General features: G+C 40.3%; 1 protein-coding gene across 1 annotated transcript; it reads left to right on the top strand.

Annotated features, from left to right (window-relative positions):
• Positions 1–251: 251 nt before the first annotated feature.
• Positions 252–7,215, top strand: scp2b (sterol carrier protein 2b). The gene is made up of 5 exons (XM_020633123.3): positions 252–410; positions 998–1,088; positions 3,047–3,176; positions 3,443–3,522; positions 6,523–7,215. Exons 1-5 carry the CDS (start codon positions 388–390, stop codon positions 6,616–6,618), a joined length of 420 nt encoding a protein of 139 aa, XP_020488779.1. The 5' UTR covers positions 252–387; the 3' UTR covers positions 6,619–7,215.
• The last annotated feature ends 5,475 nt before the right edge of the window (positions 7,216–12,690 follow it).

Genomic DNA, 12,690 nt, shown 5'->3' with positions numbered 1-12,690 from the left:
TATTTTAATAATTATTTTATTTTATAAAATAATAATATTTTATAAAATAATAATATTTATAATAATAATAATAATAATAATAATAATAATATATATATATATTTAATATTACTTTAAATATTACTTTTAATATTTGTTTTGACACTGTCTCTCCACCTGCTGGTGCGTAGCAGACCAAAGTTGTAGAGCTACATCATGTTATATGAACTCACAGTGGTCGTGTTGAGTTATCTGGCATCGACACATCGAGTCTGAAGATCCAGGAAAACGCGACAGAAAAGGAGGAAGTGCAATGAACAAACAGCAGGACCGACACTAACAGGCTAACTTGCATCACTGTTTGTGATTAACCTCAGACACTGTTTGTCCAGACGTCATTACAGCAAAATGCCTGAAATACAGACACGAAGGTAAGGACACTAGCTCAGCATTGTACGGTGTAATAATAAAAAAACAATGACGCACTGAGTTGAATAATTCATCGAGGTCACTCTCGTTGACAGGTTAGCTTTATCATGGAGATAGTTTATGTTTAAGTTAGTCACTACAAGGCTAAAGCTAGCGTGCAAACCCCGGTGATTACAGCATAATAAGCACGTAGTTGTATTGATAATGTAAAAGTGTGATGATATAACCTGTTTAAGAAGGTGTCACTATCTGAACAGATGTGTTTGTAGTCTGACATGACTGAAAACCATCGAGCCTGTGAACACGTCTAATGTGGAGGCCAGAGTCTTTTGATAATGGATCTGTTTTCATGTGTGAAAGGAGATAATGAAGGAGTCTTTGTGTTGTTGTGCACCTCTTGAGTCGGTGGTATTCACATGTTATAATGAGATCTTGTCAAGAGTGAACACACAATGAGCTCCAGCTGCAGGGTCTCAATGTTCACTCTACAATACTCAGAAAGAAAGAAAAAAAAAACAATCTTATTGAATGACCTGTGTTTATTTTGTGTTTAATAACCGCCTCCTCTCTTTCTCCGCTCCTCGTCAAGGATTCAAGCCGTTGACACCAGTGCCAGTGACGGACTGGAGGGGTTCAAGGCCCATGCAGTGTTTCAGGAAATCAACAAGAAGCTTCAAGAGGTGATTACATGTCTAACAATGGGATATCTTTTTCAAACAAGTCCTGTGGCATGAGATATAATTCCCATTATAAGTGCTTTTATACTTGCAATAAGGTCCTGAAAACCCTCCTGACTGACAGGGATAGTCTCCAGCTTTGAGGAGCTTATGTGAACAGCCAGGTTAAGAGTATATCTGGAGCAGTCCTCCGGAATTTCTCTAGATATTTTCAGGAGTGCACGTGTGAAAACGGCTTAAGACTTCCAATCTGATGACAGCATTAGGATCTAAATAGAAGCAAAAGATCAAACTCCGTCTTCACAAATGTAGAAATACCGAAGTGGGACAACAGATACTCTACAAAGATCGGTCCTGAACTGAATATTTTAGATGTGTCGCGTGAGTTGCCTGACATATTAAACTGAAACCATCTCTATAAGTGTCCTCGCTGCTTTTGCGTTGCCCTTTTTCAGTGTTGACAAATCCTTTTCATTACATAGACAGCCCAGTCAGACGGCTCTGATGTCACAATTTTTTAATCTAAGCTGTTCTAGGAAACGAGAGTTTGGAATGAAGAGGAGGCTAGAGGCTCACTAGAGATGTTCAGAATTGTTCAGATAACGTCTTAGATAAGGGGGGGGAGTTTCACACTAGGGACACAGGCCCGGATCCGAGCACGCTTGACCCCAAAGTCCAGTTAATTTGATCAGTGTGAACGCAAACATGCGTATCGTGCCCGGGTCTGCTTGAAGAGGTGGGCTCGGCCACGACACGTGTACAGTTCATGAGAGATGTGGACGCAGCCGTGCTCAAACAAGGAAGAGGACCGCCATATGACGTTATTCTAAACAGCTCCTGCCGCTCGTGAGGCATGTTGTTTCCTCCTCTGAGCTGCACGATAGATGTGGAAGTAGGAAGACGGTCACTGTTGGCGCATCAGAAATAAAAAAAAAAACATCCACAGTTAGCAGGATGGACTCAGTCTGCGAGTGGTTGCCATGGTTGCTGCTTCTTCTTTCTGTCTTTTTGGAGGACTTGCAAACGAACTATGCGCAAACTGCCATAGTCGTTGTATCCGAATGTGTACATAAGCAAGTGGACTCGGGTACGGAACGATGTTACTAATGTGAACGATTGTGCCCCAGTGTGAAAACACCCTGAGAGAAGGGTTATTGGTCATTAAGTCAGACTAAGCAGCGCACCAATTACACAGGAAATGATGCAGTGCTGCCACCATGATAGCATTTCACCGCTACCAACCACTACCGCTGTAATGTAACCAAGAACGTAGGGCTTGACCTTCAGACACAATATCGGAATATACAAATGTACAGATTCAAAAACGGCATCTTGAGAGAAAGAATTGGGATTTAATTTTGAATACGTCCAGTTCACTTTTCTTCAGCTACAGACATTATATCTCCTTTAATAATAAAAAAAAAATGTATGAACTGTACTTGACCTTTGCTTAGCAATTTGCTGTTGCTACAAAGGCTTCGAGGCAGCACACATTTTCTCAGCATGTTGAAACCCTGTGGTTAAACATACTGTTAAAAACTGAATGTTTTCAAAACCCATAGACCTTTCTCCTCTTTAAAATGGCCTCAAACACAAAAGAACCCCAAGGCCCCGTGTTCAACAAGTGTTCCTTTCTGAGCGCCATTGTCCTTTTCAAATTGTGTTCAATGAGGAGAGAACGTTCGTAGCAGCGACCACCTGGAGAAAAAGCGCAGCGTCCAGCGTCTTTTCTTCCGAGCGCTCAAGTTGAAAAACATTCAACTATTTAGAAAGGCGCTGTTGACGTCAACAGACTGTTGTCGTAGGAGGACAGGACGGACGTGCATTGCTTTTCTTCTCAGCATGGCTGACTGAGACATGTGGTGTTATGTTCATGAGCTTCGTAGAGATATGTTAATGTATTTGTGACGGATTTGCTTCTGTATTGACTGAAAGTAAAATCTCTTTGTGCTTTCAAACAGGAAGGGGAGCAGTTTGTGAAAAAGATCGGGGGTGTGTTTGCCTTCAAAGTAAAAGATGGACCAAATGGACAGGAAGCCATTTGGTTTGTGGATGTAAAGAACGGGAACGGCTGTGTTCACAATGACACGGGTAAGAAAACTCTCTGTTCACTCATGTGACGGGGCGAACCTATAGAGACACGCTATCTTGTTGATATTCAACTGTGGAGGAGTTTAAAGTTCAAGGCTTGTACCACTGTTTCTCTACTTTATCTTTATGAGACTGTTTCAGACTTTCACATTTTTTTTAAAGAGTTGTTACCTTTAAATATGAATCCCACATCTGTGAGCGTATACCCCTGAGATGTTTGGTCCTCTTCCTGCATCAATCTCCGCTCCTCTTTCTCTGCTCTGCAGCTAAGAAAGCAGATTGCACCATTGCCATGTCAGACACAGACCTGCTGGCCTTGATGACCGGGAAGATGAACCCACAGACTGTGAGTATTTCCTCTGGGTGGGCTTCTGAGTGCACCTGATGGCTTGCAGCATCCAAAATGATTGTGGTTCAGATAATAGCATGAAGCTGTTTTATTTATAAAGCACATTTCCTTACAGATAACGAGCTCAGTGTGATTTACATTGAGGTTAAAAACACAGCATACAACAAAACAATGTTTCCACCGTCATGAATAAGAAATCTAATCAATAAAGTCATACACAGCGCAAAGCAAACATCTTTGATCATAGACCTCAGGTCAGCAGCTGTTTTCTTCCAGAGAGAAGGAACAAAATTGATCATTTACCGTGCTCTTCTTAACTCAAATGTATGGGAGTATTTACGTTACTCTTATCTCATCCTCATCATTTACTGTCAGTCTGACCACAGTGTCAATGTCCACGGGTTGCACAACGCTCTTAACTCCTGTTCTTATTGCACAGGTTTGATGTATTTGTCAGAGCAGCGGCTGCCAATCACTAGTAAACATACAGTATCTAAAAACACATGTTGAGTTGTCTTAAATGGGTTACTATGGCTTTAAAGATTGGTTAATAGTTTTTTGAAGACGGACCAAAGGGAGGGAGGGAGGGAATGTGTAGTTCAACAGAATCACACTATCAACAAAAGAGCAGAAAAACAACATAGTGACAAACAGAAAACGTAATGCAGCCATTTCATTACATGCACAGAGATCGTAGCGGCCGCGTGCAGACACTCTATGGTTGTGCACTGAACGCAGGGAAAAAAACGTCACCAACCCCTCCCACTCGCTCGAGTTGAATTCACCTGATAATGTCCTTCAGCATTCTCACATCAGCTCACTCTGACTTTATGAGGGAAAAAAAATACTAGATAGACTGGCAGGAGAAACTCCAGATGAGTGAAACATAAGGCTGTTAGCGTTCACACCTGCAGCTCACCCGAAACCTTCAGAGGTTTTTTTTAGGAGTTTTGTGCAAGTGTGAAAGCACCATTATGTACTGACAATGTTTTGTCAAGAACAAATACTAGCACCATTGACGGTGACATTTGGTTCTAAAAAATGGTACACTCTTAAGACATTTGTTAGAACATTTAGGGAGTTAAAGCATCTTGACTTTAATAGACTTAAGATCCAGGACATTACTGGCCTGCTGTTCTTCACTACGATGTGTTTATGGTATGTTTTTGCACTGCTTGGCATCAGTCTAAGTTCAGGCTCTGATTGAGCTGCGTCGTGGCCTCCTGACTTTTTCCTGCAGCTTATGTCATCCTGCTTTAGCCTTTGTGTCCCATCCAAAGTTTTCCTAAAAGTGGAACAAAGTTACATGCCAGTTGGATACGGTATTTAAACGATATTTTGTCAGCGCCTGGGTGAATCAAGAGAAAATACCGCACTGTGTCATTTAACTGTGATAGTGCCAGTTTATAACCCTCAGCCAAGAGGCCATAAAGTTGTCGCTGTGCAGGGCGAAAACACTTTATACAGATTTCCAGGAAGTAGTCTGCAGGACAGGGACGTGACAAAACAGGACAAAGACATAAAGTGTGTTCTGTGCTCGAAAACGGGACATCATTCTGATGTTTCAGCTTCTTTTGGCATGATTAGAAGTTATCTTTCTATATCCTCAAACTCAAAGAAGAAACCCAAACCATCAATGTATTGATCCACTTGAAACTAGGCCTGCAGGAGATGAGGGAAAATGTGTGATGTGCAATGAAATGGTTCAGTATTCTTGTAGCCATATGGAGTGTGATAAATAAACAGAACTAAGGAGTCATATTAGTATAACTAATTTTCTTTCTATGTGCTGCTGTTCTCCGTCTTTTACACAATCACTGTGTTTGCAACATATTTCTGCAGAATCATTTTTTTGGATTTTTTAAGATTTATGGCCTTCATTGCAGAGAGAGGACAGTTAGTCTTAAAACTGGGAGAGAGAAAGTTTGGAGTGACATGCCATTAGTGTTGGAATGATGGGATTATACACTTCACATTGGCTTCATTTTTCAACACTGGAGGTTGCTGCAGAGGCGAATATATAAAGACAAAGCATAAGAACCCAAACACAAAATAACCCAGACAAGAACAAACACCAAGACAAAACCCAACAGCAACAGAACTCATACAAAAACCCAACTAATGTAATTATCCCAAACATCATGAGAACACAGCTCCATAAACTGAGAGGACCAAATTTGTAGGAGGTTATAAGCAAATAAAAGAAATAGAAAGAAAAATAAGAAGACATTCAAACGACATAAAAGTAGTCAAATAAATTAAAGCAGTAAAACAATAAAAAGATTAAAGCAGTCACAAACTGAGAAAAGGCAAAAACAGAAATAAAAGCAATGAAAATAAATAATCCCAAAGAGCGAGTATATGAGGGGAATAAAGCAATAAGAAGAATACAAAGAAATATGAGACAGTTGTTCACAGAACCAGTCAGGTAAACTCATGCTGTGTGAGCGATCGTTACTCGTTCGCTTAAAATATTTATTCTCTTTGACTGTGATGAATTCAGACGTGTGCGATGGTCTCTTTGCAGATTCTCACTTTGCAATAACGTAATAAACCTTTTTCAACCTCAAAAAGGAATGAGACTGGACTCGAATGGACTCACGTGAAAAAATTCTTTTTCTCATTCTTTTTTTTTTCCATCGGAGCACTGCGGTAATAATGACAGAATTTCTGCTCGATCACAGTGGTCAAATAATAACTTCCTGATCTGATTTACCCTTTCATCTCTTTTTTTTTGTTTTTTTGCACTCCAGTCAACAAGCATTCATTCCTCTGACCATCCCCACTCTGTGCCTGTGTGTCATGCAGTTTCCTGACATTTCATAAGCTGTTGTTGATGTTGCCCCACTTTTCCCCGGGTTGAGTTAATCTCTCACATTAACTCCTTTAACCAGCAGCATGTAGTTCTCTCTGCAACAGGCCCCGCACTTCACCGTCACAACTGTTTGGATGATGACGCTGTGTTTTTTTTTTTTTTCTCCCCTCTCTGATTCACAGGCATTTTTCCAGGGCAAGCTGAAGATCACAGGGAACATGGGATTGGCCATGAAGCTCCAAAACCTGCAGCTGCAGCCGGGAAAAGCCAAGCTGTAGATGAGACGGCGGAGCCAGCTGTGACACTGAAAAAGAGCTAACCACAAAGATATTAACACATAGTCTGATTTCAGATGAATGTTAAAGGTCTATAAACAATCATGACACTGGACTGAGCCCCTTTATCTTCTAGTGACCTCACAGACTGACCAGGGGATTAGTCAGACTGCTACTTTAACTGCAGAACAAGATAGATGGACAGAAAATGAATTCTCTAATCAAGTCCCTCTCAGTACACCGGTGGACTGAGGACACCGGAGAGCTCCCTACTAATCCGGTTAATATCCGCTTTTCAATAACTTCCTGTTGCTAATGAAATCTTTCGTTGAGTGTATTTCGTTTGGAAATCTTTAGAGCAGATTAGTAGATTGATGTAATTTTTCCACAATCATGGACTCAACGGTCTAAGTGCCTCCTTGTCTCTGACTCACAGGTTGCTGAAAGGTTAACAGCTAACACCGGAGAAATGTTTTTCACTGTTGCCAGCCAGCATTTTAAGAGAGAGGGGGGTGGAGTTGGGGGGTGTAACTTCTCTGCTGTGCTGTCATTACTGTGTCTCCTGAAAGGTTTCTACTCAATAAATGTCCTTGCAATGTTCATTGGGGTGGTCTTGACTTGAGTCTGTTTCCCTTTAGATTTAATTGTATCAAGCGCAGCCTTGGCTATCAGTGTCTCTAATGTTTCTAATCATTTCATAAGACATAAATTAAAAAGCAGGACAGTCCAGATGTGAAAACACGACAGCTCTGTTTCATTTAAGATGGCGCCTCGCTGCTTTAATGATCAGAACGGTGAGTATATGGATGTTAAAATGGAAATGTCGGCCAGGTGTCCCAACCTAAGGCGTCAGTGTTTATTCAGTGTGAAAGGGTAGACGTTAAAGTCGCAGGATCACACTCCTCCTGGCTGCACAGGAAATTAAAACACACAAAATATTTTTTTTTGCACAATTTAGGGGTCCTGTGTGCGGTTATATTACCGTGACCTTCAACAATGTCGGCTCTGTGTTCAGATGTGACACTACTTGGATGTCACTGTCGGAGCTGGCTGCGTCCACGTATGTTCCCACTTTTGGAGGACCTTGCACTTTTCCAAATCTGCAGCGACCTGGTTCCAGACTGCCACGCTGTAGTTTTTCCTCTTGTAAACAGAGGAGCATGGCTGAAAGACAAATCTGTTAACTAGCTCTGACCCAGATTCCACTGCAGCTTTGGCTCTTGTAGTTCTCTGGGTCTTACTCTGCAGGCACAGTGGGGTTATTGGTCACGAATTGCTGCCTTCATGTTTGTGTAAGATTTAGGTTAACTTAATATCTCATTCTACCTCTCAATTTGGACAGAGATGCAAACACTCAAAACATGCAAGTAGAATGATATCATAAACTCTGTAATCTCAATGAACAATGGATCCAACAAGATGGATGACAAAGATTTCATTTCTCAAAGATTATCCACTCCCTCTCTTTAAATTCTTACTTTGAGGAGTCCTCCACCAATCAAAAGAACAAAAAGAACATTTCACTTTTTTTAAAGGTTTTTTGGGGAGCCTTTTGTTCCTTTGTGAGACAGACAGGACAGTGGAAAGAGTCAGAAACCAGGGAGATAGAGCCACAGGTTTGATTCCAATCTGGGCCGACTACGCTCAAATTGAGATCCAAATCAGTCATCTATTTGAAGTCCCTTCTTAAGACACACTTTTTCCGGGGAGCCTTTCCTGATTTTGGTTGATTTTAAATAGTTACTTGAATTTTACTTTTTAAAATTCATTTAAAAGAATTGTATGGATTTTACAGATGGATTTTATATCTTAGAGTGATTGTTATTTCTTAATCTTGCCTTGTTTATTATTCAATGACCTGCCTGTTTTTACATTTGCTGTCCTTGTAAAACACATTGTAACTTGTTTTTGAAAAGTGCTCTTTAAATAAAGATTATTATTATTATTATTACAGCCTCCGTACATGGGGCGCATGCACTAACCACTAGGCCATCAGCACCCCATGAAAGGTTTAAATAAGTCTGTAAAGAGAGGTGAAAAATGTCCATGTTTTCACAAGTTGCTTTTATGATCTCTCAGTCAACGAGTTGGGAAGTTATTCCTCCAACGTCTGTGTTTTTATGAGCTCTAAGCTGTTATGCAGTAGCAACATCAGTGAATGGAAGAACATCTGCTGGTACACAGAACAAGTGAAAGTCACTGAGATGACAAAATACCATGATGCATTTTACATTTTGAACCATAATTTGTTTATTCCCTCCATACAAGTGACACAAATGATTTTTGCACAGTCATACACTGTGTAGACTAGGACAAACTAATTTCTGTGATTATTCTGACATCTTATCAATGCAATGTTTATTTTGTGGCTCTACAGGAGCTTTGCCAAGTCTCAGAGAACAACTCAATGATGTAACAATGATGTCATCAGAGTTAGCGTGGTTGGAGTTGGAAGATGACCATCTATTACAGAACCTGTTGAGCAAACTTGGATTTTTTTTGGCATTGGTTTATGCTTTTGTTTGAGAGACAGGATAGAATCTGAAATCAGGGAGAGGAGCCATGGGTCGGATTTGAACCAGGGCCACCCGATGCTAGGAGGACTACAGCCTCTGAAGATGAACCTGCTTACTAACCGCTAGGGCTCTGGCGCCCTGAGACTTCAAAAGATGTAGGTCTTGGGGGGGCTCTATCAAAAGGTGGTATTAGATGAAATTTGGGAAATCTTCTGTTTCTGGAGGTTAAAGCGTACAGTGGGCTAAAGATCAGATTGTAACACAGCAGTGATAGCTTTGACCGTCCTTTCAGGAAATGATTTAAAAGAAGATGGACAGAACAAATCAGCCACATGCTCCTTAATTGAATGTACTGTGTTCACATCATCTGTTTGCTCTGTTGTCACTCTGACCTGAACACAACGTGTGTTGTTCCTCTCAGTTATGTAACAGCAGTGATTCAGCTTGTAGGTCATCACTGACCTGCAGAAATACATTATATCATACAGGATGTGCTTTGATGTATGCTTCCAAAAAACCCAAAGGTTTATTTGAGAGGATGAGTTTGGGTAGCGTGGTACAGTCATACCCTTCAAAAAAAAAAATCCCTCTATTGATATGACAAAACAGAGAAAAGAAGGTCTCACATTCAATCTGTATGTTTGAAGAGACTGCATGCTGAGAGCAGCAGAAGACACTAGTTTGAGTTTTAGACCTCGTTTTGTGTGGTGTGCTTTTCCATTAAACACACTTACTGCTGCTCAGTGGAAATTAAGTTTGCTGAAGAGTTACAATAAAAAGCATTAGTTTATAAAATGCAGACAGCTGTGTGCACAGACAGGTCTAATTGATAGAATGTGTAAAGTAAACATTTCCATGCTTGGGCAGTTCGACTGTGTATCCACATTTATAAACAGCAGGGGAAGCGGAACACATTTTCTCCTTGAAATTGAGTTCAGGCGTCACAAGATTCCCTTTACTTCTTCATGACAGCTAACATGCTACTTGCTGTTTCGTGCAGTGTCCTGGATAATAACGAAGCAACAACCTGTTCGACTCTGTTGTAAAAAAGGAGTTTGTTGGGAACGGTCTTTGCTTCGAGATAGCTGTCTGAACATGTTCCACTGAATCAGTGGAAACTTATTAAAAACATGCAGCCGTGTCCAGAGCTCATCTAAGGGGAAAACTGCCTGCCAAAAATATGATGAGAGCATGGATCAGCGAGTGTTTGCTCCCATTTCAAGGAGGTCTCTCTCTCTCTTTTAGCCTGAAAACAGCAGCTCAGCAGGCATGTGATTAGTAAGCGAGACTCCTAAAACCCCAACAGACTCCGAACCGCAAGTGACCCAGAATCCTCAGCTTGAGTCCAAACATCCATCACTATCTTCATTCTCGTCTGCAGTCGGTGACTTCTGTTCCAGCACAAATAACCTCTTAAGGCCACTTCTAGAAGATTCAGTGAGATGGCGCAACACTTGATAAAATCTTTTTTATGCAGATTCATCTTTAAAAGATTACAAAGTTGGGCTCGCCTATATAGGAGCGGACTAGATGCCCTTTGAATGACCTTCACTGACTTTGTATTTGTGTCTGAATGACATCAAAGTTTCACATCCCGATCTTTAATTTAAGGAATGTAATTTTTATTTGAATTATTTTTATTTTTGTTTAAGAAGTGAAGCAAATGCACTCTTGAGTTTTTCTCTCGTTATTCAAACTAACGATGAAGTCTTGCTGGAAACATTCAGACAATCAATAAATACAGACCAGTTGGTTTTTAGGAAGTTATAAAGACAGAATTATAGGAAAACGAGAGCCAAATAAAAATAGTTTTGAGTCGAAGTTAGTCCTTCCTTTCACTTTTTAAAAACCATTTAACAAGAATTTCTTCGCTGTTATAAAATTCGGGGTTTCAGGGTTTGTTTGGGCTGAATCCAGGACCTGCAAAGGCTGAATAGGCGTTGTTAGGATTATGATGCCTTCATTTTATTATTCTATTACTATTTGACAAAGTTTTTGACCATAGAAACTACTTATAGAATAGTTAAGAAAATTCAGGCTCTCACGATGTCCACTACAGAATATGGGGGGAATTACGTTTTTGTATGTTTAGCTTGTCCATTTGAGACAGACTTCTCGTCTGGGTTTAATTTTCTGATTCATTGAAATGTGTATTTTTCAAGTTGAAGTTGTAGACAGTTCAGTATCAGTAAACAGTGATCATCCCTAGGTAAGGCTAACCATGGTTGCTCACCGATTAGCTTATACTCGATACTGTTCCTTACGTAATGTTAGCTATGTAGTTGATTGCGGCAGAGTTGAACATGATAGTCATGACTCATGAGAATGTTTTTCCTGACACCAAAGTTAAAATTAGTCTAAAGACAGTTGGACAAAAGCATAGGGTGACCATATTTTCAAACCTCCAAATACAAACACTTTTATTTTACCATAAGCCCACATATGTGAGCTCATGGTGGAATTGGAGGGTTAGAGTTAGGTCACCTTTCAACACCTAGAAAAAGTGCTTAAATCATGTGTCCCAAAGTCATTAAAAACTTTATTTGAAAAATGTAATGTTGCAACCCCACTTAATGCAAACACACAATGATTGTAAACTAGAACAAAGTCATTTCTTTATTACCAGATCGATGATCACATAAGGTGGTATGCAAAGTTGCCCTCCTGAGCAGCTCGGTGGTTGTTACCAGTGTTTGCCTCATTGAACTAGGTCACATCAGGGCTCTTTCCTGGTTTTGCATGTAGGCATTTCCACCATGTGCCACTGAATATGGACACTTGCAGTGTGTGCAGAACACAGCATAACATCGTCAAATACTTTCCCAAGCAAGCTGTAACTCTACTGAAGCTCTTTCAAAATTGCTGACTACCTTTTTGGCATTTGGCTAGCATACCTGTCATTACGCGGCAGGTCCTGTTAGTTTGATAAGATAGGCTAGCTTAGCAACAGCCGCAACCCCTGAGATTCATAGACACATGCCCAGACAAATCACTATTGAACTTTGACTTTTTTTTTATGCCATTAGCTATATCGTGATGCCTTCTGCCTTCTGGACTTGCGGTTGTATAACACACCGAATGCTGACTAGTTTTAACCAGATGTAGAAGAGTGAAAATGGGTTTGAAATTCGAAAAAAACCAAAACACCTTTTTGTTGAAAAATATTTTGTCCTCCCACATTAATTAATCCTTCCAAAACTCATCTTCAGCATTCAAACCTGAAGTTAGGTGTGCTGTGCTAATGCATCCAAATGGCTGCAGATGTCCACACACAGTGTCTATGGGGAGATGGGCTTGTTGAAAAGGATGCCTGGTCCAAAAACACATGGGACATTAGATCACATCCTGTCTCCTCTTTTTTTGGCAGACTACTCTTCCACATTTGTATTTATCACTTGGATATTTTTGGACAACTCATCTCTCTCGTCCCCAAATGGAATTTACATGATAACATGATGACGCTGTTAACAAATCGAGGCAGGTTTTTCTTTCAGCTTGATAACATCTTATTTCAATACTCTTCTGCTCTTTACTGTTTTAGGATCCACTTTATGTTGGA

Source organism: Labrus bergylta, chromosome 6 (assembly GCF_963930695.1).
Source record: "Labrus bergylta chromosome 6, fLabBer1.1, whole genome shotgun sequence".
NCBI lineage: Eukaryota > Metazoa > Chordata > Actinopteri > Labriformes > Labridae > Labrus > Labrus bergylta.
The sequence above is the reverse complement of the archived record's forward strand: the minus strand, read 5'-3'. Positions and strand labels throughout refer to the sequence as shown.

Coding starts and splice junctions, on each gene's coding strand:
- scp2b (XM_020633123.3), top strand. CDS start 388: ATGCCTGAAATACAGACACGAAG. Junction 411..997: donor CCTGAAATACAGACACGAAG/GTAAGGACACTA, acceptor CTCCTCGTCAAG/GATTCAAGCCGTTGACACCA. Junction 3,177..3,442: donor CTGTGTTCACAATGACACGG/GTAAGAAAACTC, acceptor TCTGCTCTGCAG/CTAAGAAAGCAGATTGCACC.